The sequence below is a fragment of the Phallusia mammillata genome, chromosome 1 (genome assembly GCF_965637545.1).
Source record: "Phallusia mammillata chromosome 1, kaPhaMamm4.hap1.1, whole genome shotgun sequence".
Classification (NCBI taxonomy): Eukaryota; Metazoa; Chordata; class Ascidiacea; order Phlebobranchia; family Ascidiidae; genus Phallusia; species Phallusia mammillata.
The window spans coordinates 8,105,137-8,119,826 of record NC_137252.1 but is presented as its reverse complement, the minus strand read 5'-3'; the positions used below and the strand labels follow the sequence as shown (position 1 = coordinate 8,119,826).

Genomic DNA, 14,690 nt, shown 5'->3' with positions numbered 1-14,690 from the left:
TTGCATTGTGTATGTGAATATTGACAAAAGAATGATAAAACATTACGGCATGTGGTGACATCAAGACAATGAAAAAACGAGTGAAAACGATGCACTTTTACATTAATTTTCGACACAAATGGTTTAGGTAAGCTAATTTTTCGTTACAAGCTTAAATTTTTGTAAAAACGCAAAACATGTTTTTTTTTCAAATGCATTTGATTTGCAAACGTCATCTTATTATTTTGAGGCATTAACGGCCACTTTGAGGTTTGGGTGGACAAATGAGAATTACGCGATAACAACCTCATTTTGATATAAATGATAACCACAAAATGACAATGATTAACATATTTGGCCACATATTTATAAACAATTAATATACTTGTTAGTATTAAAATGCAATTACTAAATTACATTGAGCGAAAATTGCATTGTATCGAATGTTACATACAATAGTTGCATTGTTTTGCATTAAACCATCCAAAAACAATAACTACATTATTTCAAAATGGACAAAACCCTATGATTACTTTGATTTTAACACACTTGCTTCAAATTGACCATGAAATCTGGAGCCAAGTTATCAACATTACTGGATTTACCATTCAAACTTGGGAGGGCTCTATAAAGGTACCAAGTCAAAGTGCAACAGAATAGATGCAAAGAGCAGAAAATATTCGGCTCTGGCTAAAGGCTCTTCTAGACAGTAGCGACTTCCAAATGAGAATGGAATAATTTTGGGCGAATGCACAAAATTTCCGTCCTGGTCAATATGCCGATAAGGGTTGAACAATCTGGGTTCAGGCCATAGATTCGGTCGTTGGAAACAGCATACAAGTTACCAACCACCTGTAACAATTGTATGTTGATCCGACGGTACGCAAATTGTAATAATCCAAAAGTTTCATAATGTTATTTTGGACACAGGCTCCATGGGCCTATCGCGTAACATTGGATTGGATAACTTGTGTTTTATGTAAACTTTTGCCTTGGTAACCAGTTACGACATTCCTACAGTTATTTTTTTACAAGGGAAACTTAATTAAAAATAAAATAATTAGTTATTAAAATATCTTCACTTGTATGAGTGTGAGGGCTTCACAGGGCCTTAGACTAACCAGCATTTAGTTGATATTGAGAGTTTGGTAGGCACAACAGGTGCTAACAGAGAGGTCTACACAGTCTACCGCCAGGTGTATAACTCTTTTCTGGGGGGCAACGTGCCATGGCCCCCCTCAAGAAATTTTGACCGGCTGTTTTAGTATTGAATCTTGCAATTTCAGACAAAACTGTAAATAGCACTGTGCGCTATTTTGTTTAATGTGCGTAACGCATTGATGCTCGTCACACATCTCAATAAACAATGCATGCCAATTTAATCACTTGGCGTCCAACTGCGCGTATGACGTTACAAGGGGTTTTATAATAGCTTTGTCATGCAGTGTTGCCAGGTTGCGCTTTTGTCGCCGAATTGGGCTACTTTCGACATCGAGTTGCGGGCTTTTTTCATGAGTTGCGGGTTGCGCCTTTTTGGGCGGGTTTGTAAATGACATTTTCTACCGTATGACAAGTGATGATTGCATTATTATTGTGACGTGGAAAACGTTGTAAGTTCAATTTCGAGAAGAAAAGAACTAATGAAACTGCCGAGCGTCGGAGATTTAACATCCAGCTGAGCAAAAGAATGCTTTCAGTTCACGCAATGCAACGTTCATTTTTCAAACAAAGTAATTTAATAAAGGCCTTCGTTGTTACCACGTAATAAGAATTGTCTCTTGGCAAAGACCATTGTTTCAAAGGTCATTTTACTTGTTATTAATGCGAAACATGTTTTTTTAAGTAGAGATTACAAAACTTTAAAAAAGCATGAGAAGTGGGTAAACAGAGTGTGTTCAATACAGTGTTACTGGAAACAGCTCAATTTCACGTTTGAAATGCACAAAATTAAATCTGAAACGGAGAAACCTGAATAAAAACAGGTGAAAGCAATAAAAATCAATTGTATTTCAGGTATTTGTAAAATTGGGCTCCTTTTGGGCTACTTTTGACCGGTAAAGTTGCGCCTTTCCACAATTTGACCTGGCAACACTGTGGTCATGTCACACTCATACAAGTGAAGGCTGAAGATAATTCACAATATGATTAAGAGGCAACCACTGTTAGAAACAACTGTGTCGAGTGTTAAAAAGTGTTACATGTATACGATCGAATCGTGACTATAACGTTCGTTACTTACAGCAAGAGTAAGGGCTTCGCAGGGCCTTAGACTAACCAGCATTTAGTTGATATTGAGAGTTTGGTAGGCACATCAGGTGCTAACAGAGAGGGTTACACAGTCTACCGCCAGGTGGCGCATTTTCCGCCGCAAGGTGGCGCAATATATTTTTTATTGTTGGACGTACAAAACCAACTGTTCGTCCTGCGAGAATATAAACGTCTCTTAAGACAAAAGAACTTGAGCGGAAAGGTTAGATACGATTTGCGATAAATTCTCAAAGTAAAACTGCTGTCCTGTTTTCCGTGCATTTGCTCATAAATATAAGCATCAATAAAGTCCATGATGTGCTCCTTTTGAATTTGACTTTGCGCTCGTTTATAAGAATTCTCACAAAATCTGTGCAATATCAAAACGAAGTAGTATTTTTTCAGATAACTGGAAAACAAAAACACGTTGTAAACCAATAAATTCGTTTTGCTGTTTGTCATGATCTTCGCTTATTGTGCCAAGGTAAGGCAGGAATCGTGAGTTGTCAAAAACGATTAGAATTCCCAAGTAAACACGAAGTGATGGGTCACGCAACCTTGGAACAAATTTAGAGACTTTTAACTGGTTTACATGATATAGCTACCAATGTAAGAACTCAAATCACACAAAACTTTGCTAATTTTCGATAGACGTAAAGAGCACAGTTATTTAGGTTAATAGAGGCTGGGAACTAAATTTGTTTACAATTTTTACAAATGCTCTTTGAGCAATCCATCGGTATTTATTATAAATTAAGCCTTCTTAATCGAATAGTTGGTTCGTAGTTCTAATCCATGATGACTTTAACTTATTCTTATTTTGGGACTATTCACCTTTATTATCTGCCGCAAATAAAAGGTGTCACAAAAAAATAATCAGAATGTACATCCATTTTTGTGGTAGAGCTACTAAGACAGGAACTCACATGACGCCCGGTCTGGGAATTTCCGGTAGGTGGCGCAACGGAGAATATGCGTTAACCAGGCGTCCTGTGAGTTCCTGTGTTAGTAGTTCCACCCAATTTCGCCCCCTTCAGTTGTGTGCATTAGGATTCCCAGACCGAAATCGGTTATTTGGACTTACGTTTTTGGTTTTGTGCTCACATTTTCATGCCTTGAATCAAATGATGTAACTCAGGTGCATCGTCTTTGAAACTTTTTTCGATCACCATCGTTGAACTAACATTTGCCGTTGTTCGACTGAGTAAGGGCTACAAACGTAAATTATATAAATTTATAAAAAATGCTCACTTTTGATGTGAAATAGCTTAGCGGAAATTGTAAGGGTAATTAATAAATAAAGTGTTCCGGCTTAAAACTGTAGTTTTGGCCAGGCTTCTTAAGATCAGAAATAAATTAACTTTTAGTTGTGCTTTGACAGCAAGACTACGAGGCCAGCTACTCGTTATTGAATGTCCATTGTTTTACGGAACCAAGTGGTCGGCAAAACCGCGGACACGCCAAACCCGGTCATTCGCACTTTACAACAAAATGTTTTTTTTTTTGTGATAAAAACACTGACCAGCCCGGAAATGACTGGACATATCAATGAAATATTAGTAAATTTGTAATATTTACTGTCTATCGTGGTCACACAGTGCTTACCAATAAGTTGACAGGGCCAGCTAAACTGCGGTCTTTTAGGTCGTTAATAAGGTAATCCGTCTCAGCCAAAATCAGTTCCTGCATACCTTCCTTTTAATGTGTTTTCATACCGACAAGCGCGGTGAAATACAGTTATTTCTGAAATATCATGACAAAATACAAAAATCGTACACTGACCGCTTACAACGGTAAACTCATGCGAAAAAACTTGCCAATAGGTTGTGTAACTACATTTTTTTTTAAAAAAGCTGTTAACAGAAACATCTATTAATCGCAGATGTGCATGATTGCCTAACAAACAATACGGGGAACAACATAAACAGGGTCAATATGTAAAATGCAAACTGTTTTTGTTGCTGTTCCTATTTGTTGATTTAAGACATGGTTTAATGGTGAAAATAACGGCTCAAATAGACGAAAAAGCGACATGCTTTATATTTCAAACGTTTCGGCAAATGCTCATGCCATCATCAGTGATATGAGGACCCACATCGGTTACATTCGTTTACATTCACTTGAGTCACGTGACGGAATGATAAAAAGGTGCGAAACAAGTGTCGCATAAAAACGATTAATAAAAAGGTTCGCAGAAGCGAGGTGTAACCCCATGGTGTACTGTAGAGCAACTACACCATATAATATAATTTCAAGCAAAGATTACAATAATAATAGGACAGCACGTCACATCAAAATACGCAAAAAGTTATTTAAGTATTAAATAAGTACAGAGGAACCGACTTAGAATCAACGTTCATTTCCGGTTTATGTTGTTGAATGCAAATTGATTCTTATAACATTAATCGATTGTCGATTATATCAAGCTTGTTTATGTATGTAGTGAATACATTTATTGCAGAGGCTAATTAATCGTTCTCGGAGTTTTGATTTTCTTGTAAGTTAATTAAAAGTCGATTTCAAAGTCGAACTTTTCAAACCAATATGATGAAATACTCCAATGAAACAATTTCAGCCAAATTCGGACAAAGTCAACTCATGACGTCGTTTTTTTTTACTTCTCCGGCTGCCGTAAAGCGAGTCTCCTAATCGCTGCATGAACCGGTATGTCCCCGTAAGCCAACCGGTATGTCCCCGTAAGCCTTTCAAATCACCAACCAATTTTTGCACCCTACTGGGTTTTTGTATTTATATAGAATGGACGTAACCAACCTTAATGATTCAGCAACCCCGCAACCCCTAGGAACAATTCTCGCACCCCTTGGGGGTGCGTACTCCCCTGGTTAAGAATCACTGCCTTAAGTGATCGACTGCACTCACTTAATCCCCAAATTAACGACTATAATTAAAGGTGGTTGTGATATTTTTAAGAGGCTAATTGAAGTCAAACAGATTTTCTCCGGAAGTAACGATAGAAAAATGGTTGAAAACTACTGCCCATTCGGCGTCTCTGGTATTGTGGTTGTGTAAAACTTTAAAAATTTCATCATTTCACTGCTACTACTGTTTGTTAATTATTCCAGTAAAAATACTCATTTTGCTTTTTTTATATACCTAACTTCGCGGGCTTTTTGTGCACAAACGCACAAACAGTGCATGCTTACGTTCAAAAGAATCCACAACAAATACCTACAACAAACGGGCAAAATATTTGTGTAAATCATAACGTTTGACAACTTATCGTCTGCTTCTTGTCAAGGATTTCCAAATATGCAAATTATTTATCCACAAAATGTGATTTACAAATTGAGACACCATAGTCTTCAATCTTAAATTCAGTTGACCTTTAATTGATTTTCAAACGTATTTCACAAAGTGATAAAAAGAATAGTAAAAAGGTGGAATGTTGAATAAGTTATATATTCTGCAATGATCAAAATTGTGCGCAGGGTAGATTTTGTTTAGATGAACCTGGAATTTTGACAAGTGATTAGTAAAAAAGGCTAAACTGACCACAAAGTCGTTGCTAGCAAAAAAATATCTATAAATGTGTGCGTTTTTTTACATTATTAGACCGAGTAGGTAAAATCTATAACAAGGACTAAAACAAATGAAGACACAATTCTGACAAAAAGGTAATGAATGAATAAATAAATATAACTAAACAAAAGCAATCGTTAATTAAACTGACGTTCAAATACGATTTTGTTAAAGGCGTTTTCCGGCAAAACAAGTTCCCGACAAAACTGATTTTGCTCCTGGCCTTTTTTCAGATTGTAAGCAGCAACAGCGACCCCGCGCGGCTTAAAAGCGTCCTTCTTCATTGCAGGATCTTTTAACTTAGTCGAGTCCACGGCTTCACCACCCTCAATACAAGTGTCGGCAAGTTTTCTATTAATCTCGCGTAGCAAACCAACCGATTTATCCATCCTCTCGTGTCCGTATGCTTCTATTTTTCGCCATAAGGTGGCGTTAAAGTGGTCAAATATGGCGGTGTCCGCTTGGTTCCACGCTCGCGCCTTTTCACGCACTCTCGCCTTAGCGTCTAAGTCGATTTCTCCGTGTTTTCTTGAGTTTAAACTTAAACACGCAACGTCCTCAAGCGGCCAGCAGAGGGCGTCGCTGAGTAGTACCATGGATTCTTCGAAATAATCCGAGATTAGCAACAAATCGAAGCGTTGCTCGATCTCAGTAATCATCCTTTGAACGTAATCCTCATTTTTATTTAGGTTATCATAACCGAAGTCAAACGCGATAGGATTTTTCGCAAACATCCAATATGTGTCACGTCGGCTCTTCCTCAAATATTCTTCGGCATTATCGAGCCATTTTTCCGGCGGAGTTCCCTGCGGGACCTGCTGAAACGCCGGCACGATGGGCCAAAGATACTCGAAGGTGGATTCAAATAATGATCCCGGCTCCCGGAGGATAGATACTAAGTAGGAGTCAGGCGACATCACCGACTGAACTTCATTGTGATTGTAGCGCATATGATGACAAAGAATGTTGAATTTCTTCTGGCCTTTACAACAACACAAAATTAAAAAAACAATTTGTTTAACTCAGGCTTTTGCTTTGTTTCTGCAAAAACCAGGAAAACATTCGTATAAAGACTCTATAGTTTCGCAGTAGTAAATGTAATTTGAGGTGAGCGTCTTACCGACCGGCAAATCATTTCATTGCAAACATAAAATATAGTCAGCATGTACAGAATTGAACCAGTTAGCCCTGCACTTTTTACAAAACTCTGTCTTTATGCGTGCGTTGCTAATCTTTCTTGAAACACTCGCGGTCACTTACAGGAACCGGGATTTAGCCCATACAGTCGAAACAGTGTGCACTGTCTGCAACTCGCTTATCTACTAACGTAAGAACTCACATCACACAAAGTTTTCAAAATACCGATAGGTTCATTGCATCAAAAAGCTTGTCAAATTGGTCATGCAATTAACCGGATTGATCTGTGGATCAAAAGCTGTTGCTAATGTTTTTAAATCCCATTACCGGCTATTTTGTAAGACATTACCTCGGGGGTCGTGTACTGATGATTTCCGAAATATATCAGGAAAGCCAAAGTCGTGTTGATTGTGCGGCAGAACAAATGTCAGGTTGTAATGCGAACCGAAACGCAGAAGAATGTTCTAAAAGAAAACTTAAAATGAGCTGTATTTCACGTTGTGGTCTTTAACATAATTAAGACAACAAGAGTTATTGTTCCAATCAGTGGTTATTAACCTGAAGGTAAATATTTTTAAGAGCTCATTTTCACTGTTTTCAGGGGTAATTACATCATAATTTTTAGTTTCGTGACTTCAATCTTGTATGACGTCACAATTTTACGTTTTTAAAACGAGCTAAATGAAATTTATCTGGTTGTTCTTAGATGTAACAACAACAAAAAGGTTGAGAACCACCGGTTTTAATGATGAAATAAACTGTAATCACTATATACACAGAAGTTATGTGAAAGTTTTGTTTCGGGTCGTGTCTTTTTTTTAAACGAAGTCAAGTCGCATTAAACTTTTTAATTAGGAATATACATTGCTGGGTATACGAATCGAACCTGTACAGCTGAGCTTGCAGTTTTGTGTGTTTTCAAAAACATGACATTATTTCTTCGCTTGCAATCCTTGGACAACGCAGTAGCGTTGAATTCGTTTGTAGTTTCGCTGAAACAAAAAGTAACGTTTGTTTAAATCTCCTTAGAATAAGACACCTTAAAATGTATCGTTTTATGCTTTAGATTTGACCTTGGTTTAGATTAGACCAGTGTTTCTTAACCTTTTTAGCGCTCGTACCCTTTGAGCTTTCATGAATTTTTTTCGTATACCCCTGTCTAAAATGGCCGACGGAACTTAATAAAATTGTGACAATAAGAATTAACATAATTGTAATAATAGGTATTTATAACTTGCGTATTGAATGCACGCATTAAAACAGTATTATAAGTAGTACAAAACCAACCCGTTTTAGACATATAAAAAAGTAACTTGTTACGCATTCTTTACAAATATGCCGAAATACTGTATGATTTCACCCTGTATGTCGTACCCCCTGCTTTAGTGCTTCGTACCCCAAAGGTGTACACGTACCCCTGGTTAAGAACCCCTGGATTAGACGTTTGGAAACTTACTTGGTTGCTGGGGCTTTATTTGCTTCGTTGTATATAGCCTCTTGTCGTAAAATCACATCGGCTTTTAAATCGGAATTTAATCTAGAAAGGTTCATAGCTAATTAGTAACGTTTACGCACCTAAATAAAAACACCTGAATTTCTATGAGGCAATAAGGACTTCTGCTTAACCGAGGCAAACCACAATTAAGGAAATATGAGGAAAAGTAAATCGAAGGTCTGGCAACTATAATTGGTACACCGGTTCAGAGTGGTGAGTCGGGCCGGACTTTTCGGTCAGGGAAATTTAACTGGCTAAAAAGCCAGTTGCTGGACCTGACCTAATGTCAAACAGCCCTAAAACGCCTTGTTAGAGACCAATTGTCTGTTGTGTTTATTGCCTTAGTGTTTTCTGAGGTATAGGCTTGTCAGTCTAACTTTCGGGCCTAGACGGGCTTCTCAAAAACGATTCGGGTTCAGGGCGGGTTTTCGGGATTGTACTTTCAGGTTCGGGCCGGCTCCAATTTCAGACCCGTTTACAACACTGCACCGGTTGAAGCCCTGGCACAGGTAGCCTATTAAGCTGAAGTTATGCTTAATCCAATTGGATAACGTTACTTTAGTATTTATAATTTGATTTCATGGTTGACCTGCGATAAATAACTCACGATAAAGTTGGTTGTTCTTTTGGGTTTATGTTCAAGGCTTGTGTCTCTTCACTTTCTACGGGAGTCAAAACCAGCGGCAGAGATGTTGTTGAACTAAAAACAAACGGAGTTTTGATATCAATACCCCCAACATTTTACAGATTATACCCATAGAACACAGACATGTTCTCAGCTACGGGTAAATTTCTTCCTAATGTGTACATGCTTTGGTATAACTAAACATAGGTAAAATTGTGTAGGCATAAGTTTGTTATAAACGAAAATCGGGTGCAAAATTTACCGACGAATTATGGCAATAGGGTAAAACGAGAGAAAAAGAAGGAACTGTTCATAAGTTGAATGATGAAAATAACGACCGAAATAGCGACATGCTTTATTTTGCGGACATGAGCATTTGCCGAAACGTTTAAAAAATAAAGTATGTCGCTTTTTACGTCTATTTGGGCCGTTATTTTCACCAATAAACTTATGAGAGAAACAGAGTTATAACTTAAAAAGGAACCATTGGGAAAATATTTCTACGTCCTTTAAAAAGGATGACATGTAAGTCAAAACACTAACGTATGGCTTCTATAGTGCATAACACCAATCTGAACCAGTTTGCATTTAAAGGCTTACCAAAACCCTGTTTGCACAACAATAATATATATTTAGCCTGTTGATGTAGGCCTGTACATGTAAACACGGTTTATCTATAACAGTGGTTCTCAAAGTATGGGTCGCGACCTAAACATGGGTCGCGCAGGTTTAAAAAAATGGGTCGCGCTATCGTGATCCAGTTCTGCCCAAACGAACTTTTTTCACTTCATTTTCAAAGTATTTTTATTTTTCCATCATGACTGAATCATAAGCATTTTATGTGGAATCATAAGCATTTTATGTGGTGGTTTATAAGTGGTTTTCTGGGAGTTTTAATGGCAGAGTATAGCCATAGCCAAGTACAGCCTCACTCAACCACGTTGTACGGTAAAATAAACCAATCATTACCGCATGCAGACAATAGCCTTCCAATTTTACTGTTACGCACAAGTCCAATTTTACTGTTACGCACTTGTAACGTCACAGCACGGATAATAATAGGACAAGTTAATCATGCGAAACTGAACTTGGAGATGAAATATTCGTACAAGGAAAAAAAATACATTTTTTGTTGTTTGAGGCTTGGGTCGTGAGAAAGCTCAGATTTGGGTCGCGCTCAAAAAAGTTTGAGAACCACTGATCTATAAACCTTGTTTTATCTTATGTTAAACACCATTTGGACATCGAGCAGTAACCAGTAAACACGGCATGTCATAACACCTACCTTATAAAAATTGTCTGCTGTAGGAAATACAACGCCTGGTAAACTTACATATGGGCCTTTCCAACTAAGATATCTATTACCATGTTTAAGCTTCGAGTAATCAAACAGGGATACTCTTTAAGAACAAGTCTGTGTAAATATTGAATCATGAATGGAATTTCGGCCCTGAATGTTTGTCAAAGTGATTCTTAACTTTTTAAGTGCCCTATACTTAACGCATTCAAGGAAACAAATTGAACGAACACATTAAACAGTCGTTTCGCACCGGTTCTATAGAGCCGTCCCACGACATGTTATGAGATCAGCGAACCGGTTAGCATTACTGGTTACTGTCAATAGACTTTTTGTAACAGAACCGACAGAAAAATAGAACTTTTGTGATGGAACCGGCTGACTAAAAGTTTGAATCCCACCACTCGGTGTATACCCAAAGAAATAATTTAATTGTTTCGTATCAGAGAATATGGTGAAATGTCATTTAGTATTCTGTCCTACGCTAAAAGCTTAAGAGCCAACAGTTTCTTTAGTGTCTTTAATTCGTAATCCATTATATCGATGGCAACGTATTTTCAACGACAGCCTAATTGACTTGGACCATTGTCAGTGTCGTCAAGTATACACTTAAAACGACGCGTAAGGGTACGGGGGCTATTCCAAAGTGCATCAAACGCTGCTTACTAAAACGTTAACCTTCCCAGTGTACAGTGGTATCTCAAACAAAAATATTTTCAGTTTGTAAACAGAGCTATTTATCCTTGTGGTGTTGTATAATAAAAGATGAAAATAACTGTCATATTCACTTGTGATTAAATATGATTGCAATAAATCAATGTTATCTCAATATTTGGGCCACGAATGAAAACGTTTTGAAACCTTTGAGACGAATTTTTAAAAGCAAAATAATTCCAGACAGCACCATTTCTTTAAATGTGAGTTAGTTAAAAAAAAGTTGTACTAGTTTTCTTTAAAATATAGTATGTTCAAAAATTGTACTGGTCTACAAAGCCAAACTGACCTTTTCCATTTGAGATGCTTCGTGAAAGAAACCGAGTAGAAAGAAAAATATATTCCACAACACACTAGCAGAGGAACGATGTAAAATTTCCATTTCCTTGCACGAAAACAGTCCAGTCCCATTTTTTTTTCAAAACGCTTTATAATAGCGCAGAACCAAAGCACCTGTCAGCAAAAAGTATATGATGTGTTGTTATTTTTTTTTTATTTGAAATTCAAACGTCTTTCTTTTTGTCTCTAAACGGCCTATTTTTAATGTAACAACCAGTACTAAGCAAACAGGCAACTATTATGACTACTGAAAAGGCAATTCAACTGAAAGTCCCAGCGAGGCAAGCATATACACAAGTGTACTTCAATCTTTTTTCTCGTTGGGAGCAAACAGCCTCTTGTGCGTCTCAGTTGCCTACATAAAGGCGTATGCTGCAAGAGCTTATTGGGTATAGTGCGTTCACCAAAGTCAGCTTTTTCTGAAGTGATCTTAAAGCTGCGTTTGCTTAACTCTGCTCATTTAGAAATTCATTGTTGTGCTTCACCTATAACAATGGTTCTCAACTCGTTTCAGGCCATGGACCACCAGTTTAATTAAATGAATACCGTGGACCAGTCCCTTAAGTAAGGATAAACAAAACATTCACAACATGCACATATTGGCTTGTAATATATTCCTTCATCAATACGGGATTAAATTTACGAGAAGTGATAACAAAAATTGACAGCTAACAATAAATGGCCAACAACTTGGATAAGCTTTTTTCGTGCTGAATACTCAATAAATTGTATGCAACTAATTCGAGTTTAGCACCAAATATAATTAACGTCCAGTGAACCACTAAAAAAGTCGCCATGGACCTCAATAGTGATTAATGGACCACCAGTTGAGAACCACTGACCAAAAGGGTCCGAAGGTGTAGGCTACAAAAACTGCCAATGCCTTATGACAAATAACCTGGCCCATGTTATAGTAAAAAGCGACATGGTTTGATATCAAACGTCACAGCAGCTGCTGTTATTCATGTAATCGTCAGTGATTCAAAACGTATGATTTACATCCGGTAACATATACCTGCACTGTGGCACAAAATATGAACTGTGTGTTCCCCTGTTAATACCCGTTTCAAGTATGTGTCTGCCATTACAGTTTTAACAAGAAAAAATGCACACCTGAGCATGGGCGTCCGCAGGAAAAAATACAGGGGAGGGCAAAACTATCGTCACATCGCCGTTCGATAAACGGTATTTCAGAACAAAAATCATCTGACTGTGCTACTCATTCTTGCCAAAGTAGCAAAATAATACAATAAACACAATATTAAACATCACTGAAGTATGTGGTAGGTTGGCAAATACTTTTTAACGGAAGTAGGATTTACATTGACGAACCTTATCAGATGTAACAACAAATACAGTGAAGATATCACATAATGCCTGTTTGACACATCCATCAATGACGTAATAATATGCTTGTTACCGAACTATTGTTAAGTAATAATGTTCGATTCATTTAATTTGTTGTAAAACCTTATTCTGTTCTGTTACAGTTACACTTGTAATAAAGGGTGGAGACCTACGGCGTCTTCAATTTACGTTCCAGGAATAGTTTTTGTATCACACTGTGTGAATGTTTATTGTGTTTTGTTTTAAGTTGCGGATTCTCCGACCGTTTGGGTTTTTCTTTTTTCCAGGGGGGGGGCACGTGCCCCCCGCTGCGGACGCCCATGCACCTGAGTTAAGTCAATTGACTAACACCGGTATAGCATTGCATGTGCCCTTCATATAACCGCTATGAAAAACATGACATGACAATTACAACATTTTTCAAGCACAACGATAAAGCTGCCGAATAAGATAAGTATATATTTGTATTAAAGGTCTGCCAAATCATCACCACACGTATACCAACTTGTTTAATCTGTCCCTGCTTTATAATTTCCCTTGTATTTGCTCATGGCACTGGTTGTAAAGCTTCTATAAACTACATTTTTAATCTACTAAATACGAAAGTTTAACACATACTAAATATCATTTCTCTTCGCAGCTCAATTTATTTGGTAGCACTGTTGGGTACATCCCCCGTTCCGTTCCAAGCAAAGTGATTATCTTTCTCAACTTTTCGTCGTTCCATTAAAATCCTTGCTAACTTTGCAAATCCGTCAGCTAATTTCCTAAATCCGTTATTTGGCGACTTTAAGTCAGGCCGTTTCGATGATAACGGGCGACTCGAGTGATAGAAACAAAGACACTATTGGTCGTCCTTGTTTGCCCAACCTTTTCAACGTGTTTGCAAAGGGTAAGGCATTTTTTGTCATACAAAGCGTTAAAGAGAAAAATGTCAAGTAAATTGCCTCCGTTTACAACTAATATGCGAATAAAACGCTGTCGTTTAGCTATTTAGCCTTGCTTGATTGTACTTTATTAAATGTAATTGAAAATAAATAAAATCATTTATACAGCCTAAGAAAGTACTAACTATTGCACACAAGCAGTGGCGTAGGCAGACGACCCTTTCGGGAGGGGCCAAATAGTTTGCTGTTTAATACAACTTTTTGCTAATGCTCGGCGTAAGGCGTGCTTTTACCAAACACCTGACTTGCCAAACTTTGATTCGACGGGACAGCCAAACGATTTATTCCATGTCTACATAAATATAAAAAGCATGGATTTCAGCTTTTTCTAGTTGAAAGACGAAACCACAATGATGAGGTACGAAACTACACTAAAGTTTCTCAATATACAACTTTGAAAATTTGGGAGGGGTGATGGCCCCTTTGGCCCCTCCATGGCTATGCCACTGCACACAAGTAGCAAAAATGTAAAATTTGCGTCGTTTTAGTTTAGAAAATTGTCGTCAAAAAACATAACTTAAAGTAATCTAGAAATTGTCGCGATTGCAATCTCACTAAACCGCATTTGCTAAACTATGCTTATTTGTGCGTTTAAAACCAACTTCACTTTGAAACGCTGTTGTTCTTTACAAGTTTACCTGAATACCAAAACTGACATTTGTTGACACAGCAAACATAAAACAGACAGCTGTTACGTTGACCACTAGCACTCCCTACTTACCCAGTGGCGTGCTTAAGTTAATCATTACCTGAATTATACCGTATGTATATATAGCAAACATTTCTGGCCCTAAAATTTAATTTATCCTGGTCTGAATGTAGAAACTATATAAAATAAAATTTGCTTTATGACTTTTACTTTAAAACAGTGGTTCCCAACCTGGGGTTCGCGGACCCCCAAGGGGTCCGTGAGACGGTTTCAGGGGGTCCGTGGAAGCAAACATTTGTAGTAGCATTAACAACAATACAATATTTTTAAGTTCCCAAACCGTTTTTACAATCCTATATGCAATTGCAAACTCT

General features: G+C 37.5%; 1 protein-coding gene across 2 annotated transcripts; it reads right to left on the bottom strand.

The window, feature by feature from the left end:
* Window positions 1-5,548: 5,548 nt before the first annotated feature.
* On the bottom strand, window positions 5,549-13,000 carry LOC145203206 (galactosylceramide sulfotransferase-like). Of its 2 annotated transcripts, XM_080075840.1 has the most exons (7): window positions 12,487-12,994; window positions 11,324-11,487; window positions 9,006-9,098; window positions 8,360-8,440; window positions 7,790-7,895; window positions 7,253-7,367; window positions 5,549-6,748 (listed from the first exon to the last, which is right to left on the bottom strand). In XM_080075840.1, exons 1-7 carry the CDS (start codon window positions 12,577-12,579, stop codon window positions 5,904-5,906), a joined length of 1,497 nt encoding a protein of 498 aa, XP_079931966.1. In that variant the 5' UTR covers window positions 12,580-12,994; the 3' UTR covers window positions 5,549-5,903. The 2 variants fall into 2 exon arrangements, with proteins under 2 accessions (XP_079931966.1, XP_079931967.1); XM_080075841.1 differs by lacking the exon at window positions 8,360-8,440 and having other exon boundaries at window positions 12,487-13,000.
* Between the last annotated feature and the right edge of the window lie 1,690 nt (window positions 13,001-14,690).

Excerpts from the sequence above, each read along its gene's own strand:
- LOC145203206 (XM_080075840.1), bottom strand. The coding sequence starts at position 12,579 with ATGATTTTTGTTCTGAAATACCGTTTATCGAACGGCGATGTGACGATA. Across the intron at positions 11,488-12,486 it reads CTGCGGACGCCCATGCTCAG|GTGCTTTGGTTCTGCGCTAT; the intron begins GTGTGCATTTTT and ends TTTTGCTGACAG. Across the intron at positions 7,368-7,789 it reads CTGCAAGCTCAGCTGTACAG|AACATTCTTCTGCGTTTCGG; the intron begins GTTCGATTCGTA and ends GTTTTCTTTTAG.